Source organism: Mercenaria mercenaria, chromosome 1 (assembly GCF_021730395.1).
Source record: "Mercenaria mercenaria strain notata chromosome 1, MADL_Memer_1, whole genome shotgun sequence".
Classification (NCBI taxonomy): domain Eukaryota; kingdom Metazoa; phylum Mollusca; class Bivalvia; order Venerida; family Veneridae; genus Mercenaria; species Mercenaria mercenaria.
In genome coordinates, this window is record NC_069361.1 from 30,954,212 (window position 1) to 30,970,976 (window position 16,765).

Sequence of the window (16,765 nt, forward strand, 5' to 3'; positions counted from 1 at the left end):
GTGCATCATCAATGGAAAATCCTGTTTTCTCTTTATTATCTGTGGAACCAATCGAGAATGACATTTAAGCAGGAACAATATTAAAACCAGACTGCATAAGATAGTGTCTTCGTTTTTCTCCCCTTCTATTTTAGTTATTTTAAAAACTGCGTGACTTGTCAAGTTTCCTTATTTGAAGGAAGTTTTATCCCACTGAGACCAGGTCAAACATAATTAAACATAAAAAAGTTAAATTTAGTACAGACTAACCGTGTCAAGAGTTGAATACTTGGCTGTTTCTAAGTACTGTGAAATCATTTTTATTCGCGTAGGACGAATTTTCGCGTATTTTGCGCTAGGACCGATGCGCAAATTTAAGACCGCGCTATTATTATTTTTTAATTATATTTTTCATTACTAAAATTGAAAATGCGCTTATTAAAGCCTGCGCGAAACAGTCCTTTTTCACGTTTGCGCGAAATTTCATGTCAGCGAATTTAAATGATTTCACAGTATAATCTATTCATTGGCCAATGGCAAGGTTGCTCTAAAACTTCTATTTATAATCATGCTTCAATCATCCTCAGTGGGACAAACAGTACTATGGTCAGATTGTTTTACCAGCTTTATGCATACTAGAAAACCAGATTAGTACCACCTTGAGAAATACTGAAAAACAGGGCCAGAAATACTACTTACCTATTATCACAGTAATAGGCGATCAAATTTGGTATGGCATTGAACAATCTGCTGGAGCCCTGCAAGTGTAATCCGTGTTCTGTGGGCTCTATAAGATAATGATCAACGTTCTGGGTACATTCTTGGTTTGGGAATTGAACAGACAGCGCCATGATGTCGTCTCGACTTGATTTTCGAACGATGAAAATCTATAATGGCATTTATAAAATAACATTAACACCCATTGCAATATTTACAAACTACCTGTTTAAAAGATGAAAAATTACTTTCATAAAACCATGAAGAGATCACAAAAATAATGAGATTTCTATTCAATGAATCTTTTGATCATAAAATGAGCCGTGCCATGAGAAAACCAACATAGTGGCTTTGCGACCAGCATGGATCCAGACCAGCCTGCACATCCGCACAGTCTGGTCAGGATCCATGCTGTTCGCTAACAGTTTCTCTAATAGTAATAGGCTTTGAAAGCGAACAGCATGGATCCTGACCAGACTGCGCAGATGCGCAGGCTGGTCTGGATCCATGCTGGTCGCAAAGCCACTATGTTGGTTTTCCCATGGCACGGCTCAAATATACTGACATCACTAATTACCAAAAAACACATCTTAGAAAAGATGTTATACAAAATTACACATCCTTTAATTCTGCCAATTAAACAGATAACAATTTTTATTACAAATATTGGCAATTCACCAGACATTAAAGTCATAGTTATGAAAAGGAAAAACAAGATGAACAGGCATTTTTCTGTAATCTTCTATAATATTATTTCATTAATGATAATGTTGGACCATAAATCATCAAACTTTTATAACGATAATTCTCCAACTTTTTATATTAATGACAAATCTCTGATTTTTATACATTTTTAATGAAAGTCGCACTAATTAAACATCATTGGACAAAGAGAAATCATTCAATAAAGCCAGGTATCTAATGTCTCCAATGCCATCAATTAAGGCATCTTTTTTGGCTAATATTTATGCCTAAACCCAAGCCTGTGCTTTCCTTTATTTACTCAACAATAAAGCCATTTAAGCCCCTATCTTATTCATCAAAAGTCATCAATCAAATTTTACAGTGATTCACCTTGTCCAAAAAAAATCTGGATGAAAAGTTTAAATATACATACTCAAAATAAACTCATCTATAACTTAGGCTAACAACAACAATTTAACATGCTATGAAAGATAATTCATCAAGGGTATATTTACTTTCCAGATTTAATAATTGAATAACTTCAGAAATAACTGTTTACAATTATTCTGATAAGAAAAGCAATTATACACCCCAGGGTGATAATAACATTCATATAGGAGCTTTTTAATTATTCATTTCTTTCTAACGGAGAATTACGGGGTCACCGAGATAAAAGAGTATTATATTTAATAAAGAGGTTTAGAATAACGCTTCTTAACTTTTCATGTGGAGCTATTTAGAACTTCTGGCTATGGCATTTGAAGTATTGCAAAAATCTATCTTGATTTGTAAATAACATTTCTGAAATCTAAATTCTTCAGTAAGCATTGGATATATCAAACATTCTTTTTTGAGTTTCCAACAATTTACCTGGCTTATTTTGCAACAAAATTATGTCCTCTTGGCTCATCTCTTCTAAAAGCTAAGTTCTGAGGTTATTAAACTGTTTTTGAAGACAATTCTCAAAATACAGCTCGGCTATTGGTTAATTTCAAGACTGTGCCTAGAAATAGGCCAGTCCAATGCTAGCATTTCAATATTGGTTTCCAAATTCAGATTTAAGATCTTTATTCAAAACTGGTGGCATGACCTGACAGGCTCTAGCTAAAGACATTCTGGAAAAGCTTTACACATCTTGTCACCTTTACAAAGTCCCTTACCCCAGTCTCTCTGTTTTTCAGTAAATGGACTGCGCCAGTTCGTCCAACTTGTGGTAAGAACCATATCGGATGTGTCTTTGTAAGTCGCTCTAGCACCGTAATCTGTCTGAGATCCGAACCAGACGTTGACCGGCTCACACTTGCTTGTTTCTCTGGATACACTGGCAGCTCCAGGGCCTGAAATTCATGATAAAATTTATTCAGTATGTATGTAACAAAATATATACTCTATATATACGATTAAGTACATAAAATACGAGATTATACAAGGACAGACAAATAACTCATGACAAGTCACTCAGTTCAAGACATTTGACTATAACTTACAGAGATTTCAAGTACCATCCAAAATGATATACATGTAATCACCAATTATCCATTGTATTTTCCTTGATCTAATTGATACTGTATCAACTTTCTAACTAATCCTGGTTACACTTTCATACACTTTCCTATATGTATAGTATGACTTACAAGCACCTACTAACTTTTTGGTCTTTTGTATATGAAGCACTTTTACCAAATATATATGTCAAGTGAAAATATTCACAATTACTTCAAGTGCTTCTGCTTATTATTAAAAAGACACGAGATATTTGACTGTTAGTTGTAGGTACATACATGTGGAAAATGGTCTTACGATATGTGAGTCAAGTAAAATTAATGATGTTGAATACCTGAGACAACTTAAGGTGCGACAAGGTGACCACAAAAATATACTTCATCTAGCGACAAGGTGACCACAATTATATATTTCATCTAGCAGAGGGTATTCCCCTTATCCCGAATTTATTACCTTTATTTATTTGGTTTGGCCTTGGAACTGTTTCTTTTTCATTTTCTTGCAATAAATATACCTATATATATATATAATGTGATTTAAGACTTTTAATTAAGTACTGAACAACTAGTCTGGAATGTTACGGCAAATCAGTTTTTGCACTGAATAAATGTTTATAAACTTCAAAAACATTAACAATGAAAGAAAAAATGCACTGCATGTTTGTAAGGACAAAACCACAAGGAGTGTCTGTCTGCATGTTCAGAGTTGAAATGTAAACAATACTTGTTAAACATTTTATTTGGTAATTCTTTAGTAAAAACACTTCAATGTTTCTTTATAACGTCCCTATTTTGTTTTCAGAAATCTTGAGCGTTCAAGGATAATGTCTTAAATCAGTCTTTAATGAATATAGGAAAATTGCACACTGGTGCAAAATTTCATAAAAATGCAATAAAAGAACATTCTATGCAGCTGATCAAAAACAAGCGGCATCAATTATCCGCCTAAACGCTTTTTGAACTATTGAATAATCAAGCATGAAACAACTTTTAATGTATCTTAAGAAAGTCAATTTTGCGGACATCGGTTTGTATGGTATTTCTGTACGGAATTATAGCGGTTCTAAAGAAAACTTTATAATGAGCCCTATTACACAGATACTTTAATAACGTTTCTTTTGACGGAATCCTCTATTCATTTCCATTAAATTTATAATAACCACTTCTTTCAATATATTTTTCAATATCATTGAAGGATCAAAGCTTATTTGAAATGTCAAGACATAAAAATTGTACAAGTTTTTTGAGTCGACAAACGTTTTCATTCACTTGAAAATCAACCGTAATCATTTTAGCACTGGGGAGAGCAGGTTTTTATGATAAAACATAAATTACGATCGTATTAAACATTCATGTGAATCATATAAAGCTCTCAAAAGACGTACTTCAACGTGAAAAGTAAATTATACAGTTAATGGTTCAATATAAATCATTTAATATCAAACACTAAAAGTTAAATTTCAATCAACTGAAAAAGGGAAGTATGATTTAGTTATTGGCTGAAGAAAGGGAAAGATTATTTTAAAAAAAGACAACAATTAAGAATTTCTTAAGATTTTTTTTGCGCCACACAATGTTCTCATTTGTTGTGAAAATGGGATACAAATAATCCATCTCAGAATGTTTATACATTTTATACTTTCCCCATACTCTCACACACCCTGACTTCTCTTTGTATCCTACAGTGAAATGTTTCTTTAAAAGTGCCTTAGTTCAGGGTAGCAGTGATGTCAGACTGCCCATCCAAGTGTTGCCAGTTTGATTCTGTGCTCCTACAACTAATAATACTACTGCAATCTTTCAGATAAAGAGTCCCATGTATGGATGCTTTACAAACAAGAACTTACAGTCAAACTTTGTTCACTCTAACTTGACGGGACTAGCAAAATTTGTTCGAGTTATCTGTAGTTCGAGGTATCGAAGAAAATACATATTATATAGGGATTTCATTGGGACCCAACACTGAGTTTGAGTGAAGGGTAATGTTCGAATTAACAAAGTCTGACTGTATTTAAGAACAAGGAAAGTTTCCTGAATTAAAGGATCTTCTGTGCGCTAATCTCTAACCTCCTACTACAATCACAAACATTCCTTCAGACAACTGGTATAGGTAACCAAGTTTATCAGAGTTTATTGTCTATTCCATCACATGCTTACATATAATATATGAAATAAATTCAATAAAATACATGTATGGCCAATCTTAAAAGATTTGTAATAGACATCAAATCAAACATTAAAACAGTTTAACAAATCAATGAACCTTACTTAATCCTTAGCCTGCTGGCGGCAAAGAATTCTGCCTTTGCGACCAGTGCAGACCAAGATCAGCCTGCACATCCGTGCAGTCAGATCATGGTCTGCACTGTTCGCTATCCAGTCAGTAAATTTTTAGTAAACACCCCTTCAAATGATAAATGGTACTGCCCAAATTAGAAGATGGACCAGTCCATTATAGAACTTTAGCATGGTAAGAGTTAATATGTAGTTACAAAGAACTACAAGAGACTGCATAATCTCAATCATATTATACATTATAATACAGCAATATCATTGAGTATTAATATCTACATGATAAAATGCAGACTATAACTGATGACCACTTTATTAAGATACACTTTATACTTTTCTGATATTGTACAGGGGACCATCTCTACTGATAGAATGTACTGACCTTACCCAAAAGGTCAGATAAGACTTCTGGACACTAATAAAGAAAATTAAGCCATGTTTAATGGCCAGTATCAAATGACCAGCTGACATATTCCATTTTATGGACTGGACTATAGCTGACCATTGTAGAAAGGTTACATGAGGTCAATCTGATTAACTCAACAATAACCTTATCTGTAAATTATGCTGTCAACTTATCCCCCTGCTTTGAGAGTTTTATCCATGTGAAATATGGCCCTTATTATATGAAGTATCCACTTAGATCCATACAGAAGAATAACAGTATAATAATCCCTCACCATGAAAAAGAACAAACAGATGTCAGTAATGTAATACTTGTCACTGGACACAAAGACTTTCTGCCAAAGAGAAAGTCCTTTCTTACTTCCAATCCAGTAATCTCCTACTGTATTGTCATTTTTAAATAACTGTTTAAAAATATTTTCTATAATATTTTTTCAAACCAAGGCAATTTAAGCTCTCTCTTGAATGGCTTAAAGAATTAGATTAAAATGCTCACAAATGTAGTGTCCCACGCCATTTAAATCCTTATTTTATTTCTACTAAAAATGCGTTAATAAGCTTGATATTAATTTGTTCTTCAAATGGATTCTTTTTCTAGACAAAAAATGAGAACTGTTTTTTATCTCTTTATGCTAGAGTATTCACTTACCCTGTTTGGGGAAAGTCCAAATACATCCAAATGAGTAGAATTCAACGAAAAGTTGTTATTTCTGGTAACACTGTTGTTACTGTCTGTGGACGTCAATGTGCCACTGCGTACGTCTTTATTACTGACGTTACTGTCCGTTGATGTGAGGGTGCCGCTAGTACTGCTGCCGCCAAATGCTGAACAATTCTCAAAATGCATGGGCTTCTTACTGAAAATATAAAGAAAATGCTTACAATGCATGTCTTATAATAAATGTATAAGCAAGGATGAAAATACATGTATCTATCGTCAACTTTTAAAGTTTAAGATTCTTCAGTGGTACATAGTATATATCTGCTTTGCTATTTTAGTATCTTAAAGTCTTCCAACTGATCCATGAGAACTGTCAGATTACACCAACTTCCATCAAACATTACTTAAATGGTAATGTTGCAATGCTATCCTCTGCTCTTATTCACTATTGACATAATTCTGTCTTTCAGTGCAAGCACACGAGCCAAACTGAGAAACATTTAAGAAATTCCATTCACATTTATTTCAAACATTAGATGCAATTTACCTCAATTTCCTTTGGTCCTATTACCAAACCTAGACAATGTGACTGACAAACACTTAATAAAAATTAATCCCATTTACTTCCAAACAAGGAAGAACATTATTCCACATGTTTCAATCAAGACGACTCTAAGATTATTGTGATTCTGTCTGGAATCAAGTGACAACAGCAGCAGACACAATCAAACATGAAAAAGAAGAAAGAATTTAGCCAATCCAATATGCAAACTACATTACTATGGTATCTGTAGCATTCTGATGTCTTAGAAAATCTTTAGTAATGTTAGATAAGAGCTTCGTTATAATACCTAACCTGATGTAATGTTAGATGACAGTTTTCTAGTCAAGTGCATACTCATCTATATGTTACAGACTATGAAAGCCTACAGAAATAGTCTAACTTATGCTTTGCATCCATATAATCAAATCTGAAAATTGCCCAAGTGCCAAATTAGTATTAAGTATTCAAAAAAAATCAGTTTAATATTCTGGCCATGCTGAAAGTGTCAACCTGCTCTTTTAAGTTTCAGGAAAAATACTCATTTAGTGTTTTGTAGCCAAATGTCTGAATAGGTGTTATATGTTTTATATTAATATCAATCCATTGGGAATATGGCTAAAAGTAATTTCACATCTGATTTGACAATGATGCCCAGAGGGATACCACTCTACAAAATACAGGAAATCAACATTTACTGCACTGAACAGCTTCATAATCAATACTGCATAAAAAATTATGTTTGTAGACAGAAATTCTACTCTCAAAATTTCAGTTTAGGTGGCTGCATGAGTATGTTGAGCTCACCACTTGAAAAGTATGGAATGGGATATATTTCTTAAGACTTCTTGTTACTTGCGCACTGACAGATTTTATTTTCATTGTGAAAAAAGTTAAATCATTTTAATCATTAAATCTCATTGTAATCTCAAGACTCAATTCATGTCCGGCTAACCTAACCCCATCCTCTGATGTAACCCCCTTGCCAATTATCGTAAACTGTTTAATTAACCTCAACAGGTATATACCGTTTGAAGTCAGCTGAAAGACATCTACAAGATAGTTTACAACAAAAAATCTCAACTGAAGGTTTTTTTTGTCTACATCTTTCAACATCACCATATCAAATTCTTATGCAGGAGCCAAGACAGGAATTCTTCAAGCCAAATCAATCAAAGTGTTTTTCAACTCCATCAATGTTCACAAAATTCACCAGTCTATCACCAGAGACACAGATCTCTGAAAAGCAAACTAAATCATTTATCACAATTTGGCACCAGTCAAACAAATTGTAAAATATGTCAGTTTTGCAGCCCAGGGAATATTGAGGCTGAAATCCATGACTTTTTGCACATATTTCTGGAGTACTTTTGACAGTACTTTTCCAGACAGGCCTGATTTAGAGACATTAATCAAATTATTTTCATTCAAAATCACAATTACTTGTATATCTCTCTTTTGCCATAACACATCTCCCAAAAAGGACATTTACACTGTAAAATTTAAATTAAATCTGACAAAATGTTGAAAATCAATCTCTTGACAATGATAAATAATGCTTACAGTGACATTTTTTAATATATAAAATCCCTTCAAACTCAAAGATAAAATGAACAAAGAACTTTTACATTATTTCAGTACAATATTAAATTCTATCTGATTTTTACCACAAGGAAAAAGAGGTGTTTATTGACACAATAAAAAAATAACCCTTGGTAAATAAGAAAGAAAAAATAAATACTGACAGAATGCTTAAACAGTAGAAAGTCAGTGAACTTTGGACAAGCCTGTTCTAATCATGTCTTTCAATGAAAAAGATAATTTTCTGATAAGTTGACCCTACTTTTTTTGGCAAAGCCAACAACCTCTTTGATAATAGGCTTTATTAATTTTAGTTAGGATAAGTGCTTTATAAATCCTTTTCTAAACTGACTTCCTATCTAAAATTCAAACAATCTCTTTAAACAGAGGGATTAAATTTTTTATATAGCAAAATGCTAATAAACCAAAGGTATTATAGAAACTACTTAGTGACCTTGACCCACATTTCATTACAAAGATGCCACAAATTAGCAAAATGCTAATAAACCAAAGGTATTATAGAAACTACTTAGTGACCTTGACCCACATTTCATTACAAAGATGCCAAAAAGTACAGAGCTTACTTTTTCTTTTTACAGTTTTTATTGTTTTGTTGTTTTTTTCAATAAGGTTGTGTTATATAAACATTTAGTTTGAAGGACACCTTTTTTTCATGACTTTGCCAATTCATAAAGCAAAAAATGAATGTGTGTAAATTGTCTTTGTTAAAAAGTACTGTCAAATCTGTCACATTTATAATCAAGTGGACCATCTCAATCTTTTCTCTCCAAATCGTAAACAAAATCTGTTTTTCAGTGGTGGTAGGCTGCAATGTTCTGTTGACTTTTAACTGTGTCTGCATGGTGAAGACCAATCTATCGTTATCTTAATTATTGCTATCTAAATTCTCAGCCTTGAATATAGACATTCGCTACCTAAATTTATTCCATATTTGGCAATTTATACGTCTGCTTGCGAACAGTTGAAATGATCTCGAGAATAAGGTAAATATATCTTAGCAATAATGGTCTTGTACCAGCCAGCAGCTAATGAGGTATAAGCATTCAATGACCAGTCAATAATGGTAATCCCCCCGGCAAGCCAGTCGTTAATGACACTATCTCCATACAATACTTCAGTATGTATCGTGACCGTAATATAAGTAAATGGAAATATTTTCTGACAATTGTCAATAACAATCAGTGTTGTTCCGCTGGTCTTGTCCAAGGATTAATCAACAATTGTCAATCTCTGAATATCAATGAGAAAATTCCAATATGTGAGGGGAGAATGGAAGCAAGAATTAGAGAAATCATCTCCGCTGAGCATGCAAGACTGAAACCAGAGAAAGTGGAGTTTTAAAAAAAATGAGTTTCTTGATACTAAAACATTCATGTTTTCTACCAAGACTATTCCGATATAGAACAGATTCCAAAAAAATCTGTAATTAGAACATACTAGTCATGACCCGAGTGTGGCACAAAAATGAGACCTATGGTTTAGAAGTCAACACCTGTTTTGACTTCATACGTACCACTCCCTGGCGACAGTATTTAAGCAAAAGATGCTCATTTACCTATGTGCAAACTGCAAAAGTTGATTTGAAGCCCTGACAGTCTCCATAATAATCTAAAATGTTTCAGTAAAGGAAAAATAATTTAGATGTTCATATTAGCATAAAAGAATTATATTCACGTATCGTCTTGATTTCATATTTTGATATCACATGAAAATTTAAGAAAGACTTTTATAACTCTTTACAAAACCTTGTAAGTTAGTTGAAAGACAAACTCACAGGTAATTACAGATATTAATTTTCTGCTTATATAATGCTTTGATTAAGACATCTATCTTCTGACATGCCAGTCAAGCTGAAAAATTTAAATTGGCATGAAAAGATTACATCAAAATAACAAGCAATTAAATCCATGCAACATAGGTATGTTTTTTAATTGTGACAGGAGCCGAGCTTTTATCAGAGGCTATATCGGTATCAAAATGACTCCTGCACTGAAAATCAGACACCTGTGCAAACTTCAATTACAGAAATCTGAACTCAATTACACAAACGATTATAACCTTTTAAAAATAAAGGGAAAAACAAAACAAAACAACATCCTGCCTTTTGTTTATCAAAACCTTGGAGTGGAATGACTGTAATATTTACTTTACAGTCCATTCTAATTCATTTTGGCTTTTTTAAAACTTAGTTTAAGGACTCCAGTGAATTTCTAATATAAAACAGCAAAGAAGCATCACCATGAATGAATCAAAGACTCAAACCTACAACCTTAATCATATACCAGACAAATTCTACTGCATTTTTAAATAAAAAAAAAAATTCTACACAATCCTTTTTTACTTATTTTAAATTCAGACCATAAATAGGACTTCATGTCAATACTGAACCACTGCACAAACATTAAATTTTAACAAAACTGACCTCAAACTTAAAGTGCAAGTGTCATGATAAAAGTCGGTGTAAACATACAGCTGGTGCCAGAAAACTGTTACAGAATACTTCCTGACCAGGACAGTTACCCATGGCAGTGAGGTATGCTAAGTGAATGTTTGTATTTATTTTGGTAATCTACAACCAGCTAAATCAGTAACCAAACCAATTTGTTTCATTTGACGTAGACATTTGACCTCTTCATTACTTCTTCCATCTACCAAGTACAGGTTGAATAAACAAACTTTACCATCTCTAAATAAGAACAACAGTTATTGTACCTGCAGTGGGAAATAATACATGTTACAACAGAGCAACTGTTCAGTCAAACATTTTGAACAATACTCTAGTCACGTTAGTGTAACATTTCAGAAAAAACCCATTGTAGAACTAGATGTTCCAGGAGACAAAAGTCAAGAATTAAATGTTCCAGAAGAAAAGTGAAGAATTAAAATTCCAGAAGACAAAAGTGTAGAATTCGATGTTCAAGGAGAAAATAGTCTGGAACAAAATGTTCAAGGGGACAACAGTCTGTAACAAAATGTGTCAGGAGACAACAATCTAGAACAAGATGTTCCAAGAAATGAAAGTCTAGAACTAGATGTTCCAAGAGACAATAGTCTAGAACAAGATGTTTCAGGAAACAAAAGTCTAGAACAACATGTTCCAGGAAACAGAAGTCTAGCACTAGATGATCCAGAAGAAAACAGTCTAGAACATCATGTTCCAGAAGACAGGAGTCTAGAAAAAGATGTTCCAGGAAACAAGAGTCTAGAACTAGATGTTCCAGAAGACAACAGTCTAGAAAAAGATGTTCCACTGGAAACAAAAGTCTAGAGTATGATGTTCAAGAAGACAACAGTCTAGAACAAGATGTTCTGTGAAATGGAAGTCTAGATCTAGATGTTCCAGAAGACAACAGTCTAGAACAAGATGTTTCAGGAAACAAAAGTCTAGAACAACATGTTCCAGAAAACAAGAGTCTAGAACAAGATGTTTCAGGTACCGGTAACTAAAGTCTAGAACATAATGTTCCAGGAGACAATAATCTAGAGCTAGATGCTCCGGTAGACAGTTTTGAATAAGATGTTCCAAGAGAAAACAGTGTAGAACTAACCATATCTGTTATCAGACATTACACTTTAGTTTAGACAATGTTCCAGAATGCATAAATATTCTAGATCTGCAATAAAAATGAGGAACAAAATCCAAGAACTTAAATAAGTTATCATGTAGTTATATCACAGACCAAGTGAATGTTTTTTACCCTATATTCAGACACTGCCCAAACCAAAATGGCGAGCTTAATTAAGCTTGCATTAAGGTCGCAGCAAGATTGCAGTTGCGATCTTAACAAGCATGCAGCAAGATTGCGATTGGAACCACCGCAACCATAATTTAAGTTTGCGCAAAATTATTTGCGTGCTTCCTGCGACCTATTTAAGATCTTGCAAGCTTGTAAGGTTGCGCATGCTTGCGATTGGAACCCTAGCAATCTTAATTGCGACCTTGCAAGTTTGCGCAAGCTTGCGCAATCTTGCAAACTTACACAATCATAACAAGGTTGCAAGCTTGTGCAATCTTGCAAGCTTAAACACATTTATATGAGTGTAGACTAAATCATTTGCGAGTCTCGCGCAACCTTGTAATTATAACAAGGTTGCGCAAGCTTGCAAACTATACTGTCTTCCTAAACCTTACTTAGGTTTGTTAGACAGTTTTAATAATGTAAAAGTCTAAAAATTTAATTATATATGTCCTTTAATTTGACAAACTGCACAGTTTGTAAAACTTTCGCACTTTCATAAAACAATATTTTTAGTGATCAGTAGATAAAGATTTTAACAGTCAGGGACAATATTTTTTTAAAACAACTTATTTTCACATAAAAAGTTCAATTTTAATGGTTTAACATATTACCTCCCTTTTATATGTATCAGTGAACTAAAAGAGTTTGAAAAAGGTTACAGGATCGCAAGCTAGTCGCAATCTTTCAATCTTAAATAGTATTACGGTCGCAGGATGCCCGCTGCAAGCTTGCGAAGCAAGACTTCTCCGCAAACTTAATTTCTATCGCAAGCTTAGTCGCAACCTTAAATAGTGTAACGATTACTGAATGCATAAAGGGAAGTAATTCCATTAATATGCAAATTTGTAAACCTGTCGGTTGTCATTGGAGTTAAATGACAGTATATATGCGCATTAAATCACCTTTGGTGATGAGCTAGCTTTTCACCTACGGGATTTGTGTGGCACTTAAACGTTACAAACGGTGGCCAGTATGGGGGGATGAAGTCAACTGCCGGACTGGAGTTGCCTAACCCATGTATTTCCTAGGCCAAATCTCGGGACGAGATTTCTCGGAGGGGAAAGTAATGTAACGATTACTGAATGCATAAAGGGAAGTAATTCCATTAATATGCAAATTTGTAAACCTGTCGGTTGTCATTGGAGTTAAATGACAGTATATATGCGCATTAAATCACCTTTGGTGATGAGCTAGCTTTTCACCGACGGGATTTGTGTGGCACTAAAACGTTACAATAGTATTAAGATCGCAGGATGCTCGCTGCAAGCTTGCGAAGAAAGACTTCTCCGAAAATTTAATTTCTATGCGAGCATCCGCAAGCATTATATTACATAGCTGCAATCTTTTTTAGATTGCTGTAAGCTTGCGCAAGCTTATGGCAAACTTCTCACAAGCTTGCCGCATGCTTGTATTTTGGTTTGGGTGAGCTCAGGTTGAAAGAAATTAAGCACTAATATAACATCTGATATAAATATTATCGAACTTTGAAAAAAATATCCATTGTTCCTTCAAAAACCATATTTACATACATAATTTGGAATTGTTCTCTTGATGTTAAAGCGGCATCAACTGGGGTTTCCTCAAGGGACAGGGATTTCCATTATTGCTATATAGTGGTCTGAAGCACCGGCCACTTTTCCTTTAGCAAGTAAAGTTCTAAATGGGTCTCAGGACCCCCAGACCCCTTCTACTTTGCAAATTCCAACCTTCTGTTCAATAATCAATGAAACCTCTGCATCATCTTTAATATAGGTATCTGACAGACCAAATCGAGGTTATATGGAGATTGGACAAGCTTAATGCGTGGAAACAATCAGGATGTGAGGAAACAATCAGAGATCATTCCATGTAGGCAAACAGCTTTACTGAGATCTCAGACACTCTACACAGGGAAAACATTTCAAAATTAGGTTTTCTCCAGAAATATACTACAATTTAATTACAAGTTCCATCAAAGAGGCTAGCAATGTCCTGGTGGTAATGATTAGGTTAGCAATAATCATTATTAACAACATTAGCAGTAAACATTCACCAATATTACCACCATAAACCAATAATAGGGGGCAGGTGTCCACATACCAGCTTAATTCTCATGCAATCCAGTCCAAGGTAAGAATGATATTACAATTAGGAACCAGTTTGCAGATTAATGCAGAATTTATCTAAAAGAAGGAATTTTGTATAAATATAACGTGATTTTATTAGTGTTTTTAATTAACTGAATAACAAAAAAACACAAAAACATTATTTTTTCACATACCTGCAAAAGTTAGAATATTATATACCAGAATGATGGAGCAACTCCTATGGGGCCACTGATTACTTCAGTCCCAGTGAAAACATTTAATTACAAAAATACTGTACACAAAGTTTTCAACAAGGATGTAAACATTCCAATCCTTAAAGATACCTGCCTTAGTAAAATATTTTAAAATTACGCAATCTTATGGTGCATAATGCATCTCAGGAATTTCAAACCCTTTTTCTTTTTAATAATCCAATATTTATTTTATAAACTCACCACTTCCGTATTATATCCACTTGTACGCTCCTCATTTTTGCCATATTCTATGTTTCGATATTTATATACCTCACTAAATCATCATCAACAGCACTATACAAAGTCATTTCAATTTCAAAGTCCAACAGAATTGTTTTGATTCGCACTAAAAAAATTATTTACGCTGTACAACCACAACTTCGGTTTATATATGGTAAACTGTCACTAAATTCAACAAGACTTCGGTGTTTATTCAATCTATCAGGTTTGAAATTCTTCAATCACTCTGCTGTCTTAACCTCGATTTATGTCACTTGCTTTTTTGTGTTTATAGTGAAAGATAATATATATCCAGCAATCACAAAATCTTTATGTCTTTTAAATACACTTATCTCTTTATCAAACAAATTTTATGGTATTAAAATAATTGTTTGTCAAACTTTTTATGTAAATACACCTGTCTTTTAGACACGTCTTAATTTTCTGTAATTATAAAAAACTGCTGTATTTTTTCCGACTTCCACAAACAAAATTTGAAATCTGTCTGTAAACACACCTGCGATTAGCAGACAAACGGAAATGTTGAGTACACCCAAATATATTCTATACGTGAAAATGTAAACTAAATACTCTATCGCGATTGTTGTAGGTAGATATACCTCCAAGTCATGTCAAACAATGGAACAATATGACCACTCATTCATAAACCTTTAACGAAATCTATTACCAATCGGTAGTTACGAGTCAATTTGCCGATTTAAGTGATAAACAGGTGGTGATTAACAAAACACCAGTCGTTAATCTATTGATTTTAACAGAGATGGTACAAAAAAGTAGATCTTATCAAACTCTAGTGAAATTGTGACTTCTTTCCGAAACGGTCGAAATTTAACAAGTATACAGATTTTGTACTTCACTATGTGAAGTCAGCAATATACCACTCCTATTTGTATACTAATGGTAAACTGCGATGAATAATTCATAACTTTATCATGACATCACAGTACATTAGGGGTTCTAATTGACCAATCAGAGAGCTGCATTTTCGAGTACCTGCCAATTTCCACTTGGGTATAACGAAGTATATTTACAATGAACATATAGTGAATTTAGAAATAAATATCACACTATTTTAGAAATCAAATTAAGATTTTTCACTGCACATGCCCCAGATGATGCTACAAACAACTTCACTTTGAAGTTTCATTGAAATATTATATGATTTAATACCTTTATTTTAGTTAAAAGTTTGAGATTTTACACAGGGAGTCTATGATAAAGTCCGAGTAAAATGTAATCAATACCCAAGTGAAATAAGTATCATTCCGCAATGTTTTGGACCTGTTAAAATTATGAATAACTATCGGAGTAAACTAGTGGAGATAAAGATTAAAATATATTGATGTAGGTAGGAGTGAAGAGGACTTATTCAGACACAAAGAACTAAAAGACATTTTATTACTTGTTGAACCTATTAAGAGCTCTATCAAATGACACATTTTGTATCAACCATCATAATTATCTCACTTATAGGGAATTATAAAGTACCTGTAGGTGGCACTTAACTAAATGAACTACAGCAAAAATATGGTTATAGTATACATAAAAGCAAAGACAGGAATCTGAGTCTGACAGATTTTAATCAAGAAATTTTTACAACCTTTTAACATTCTGCCAAATGAATTTTTTTCCTGCAAATTGACAAAAGCTTTTCTTATTAACTTTAATTGTCATGGTATGAATTTCTTCACATATTTTATTTATTTTAGATTATTTTAATTCTGAATTTTCATAATTTTGAGCAAAACTCGGGTGGTGTTCTTTGTATGAAAAATTATGGATTCTGAGTGTCCTTTAAAAATCTGATGTCACCTTATCTCCTGTAGGAGGTTCTCAAGACAAAGTACAAAAAAAATCTAAAACAACATTTAAAACTTCTAAAATCAAAGAAATAAATGAACCATCTAACTTATAAACACCGTATAAAGTTTCACTAACCATTACAGGCAATTATAATGTTAAAGGCCAAAGTTTCACTTTCAAGGGTCCTGATTTGGACCGGATAAGCACGTTAAGTGACAACAGCATACTTCAGGTAGCAACAGATAGCCTATAATTATCACCATACAGAATACACCTGCC

The 16,765-nt window shown here is 33.4% G+C and overlaps 1 protein-coding gene across 10 annotated transcripts in view; it reads right to left on the minus strand.

Moving 5' to 3' along the window:
• Positions 1-16,765, minus strand: part of LOC128557001 (uncharacterized) — an 84,979-nt gene that overhangs the window by 13,066 nt on the left and 55,148 nt on the right. For 7 of the 10 annotated variants that reach the window (XM_053543369.1, XM_053543378.1, XM_053543373.1 and 4 more), the window contains 3 exons: positions 6,229-6,436; positions 2,541-2,717; positions 679-866 (listed from right to left, as the gene is read on the minus strand). In XM_053543369.1, coding sequence (XP_053399344.1) covers positions 679-866; positions 2,541-2,717; positions 6,229-6,436 — 573 coding nt within the window. Of the gene's footprint in view, positions 1-678; positions 867-2,540; positions 2,718-2,867; positions 6,174-6,228; positions 6,437-14,383; positions 14,524-14,644; positions 15,174-16,765 lie in introns of those variants that run through there. The other 3 variants (XM_053543383.1, XM_053543400.1, XM_053543406.1) reach the window with 3 other exon arrangements.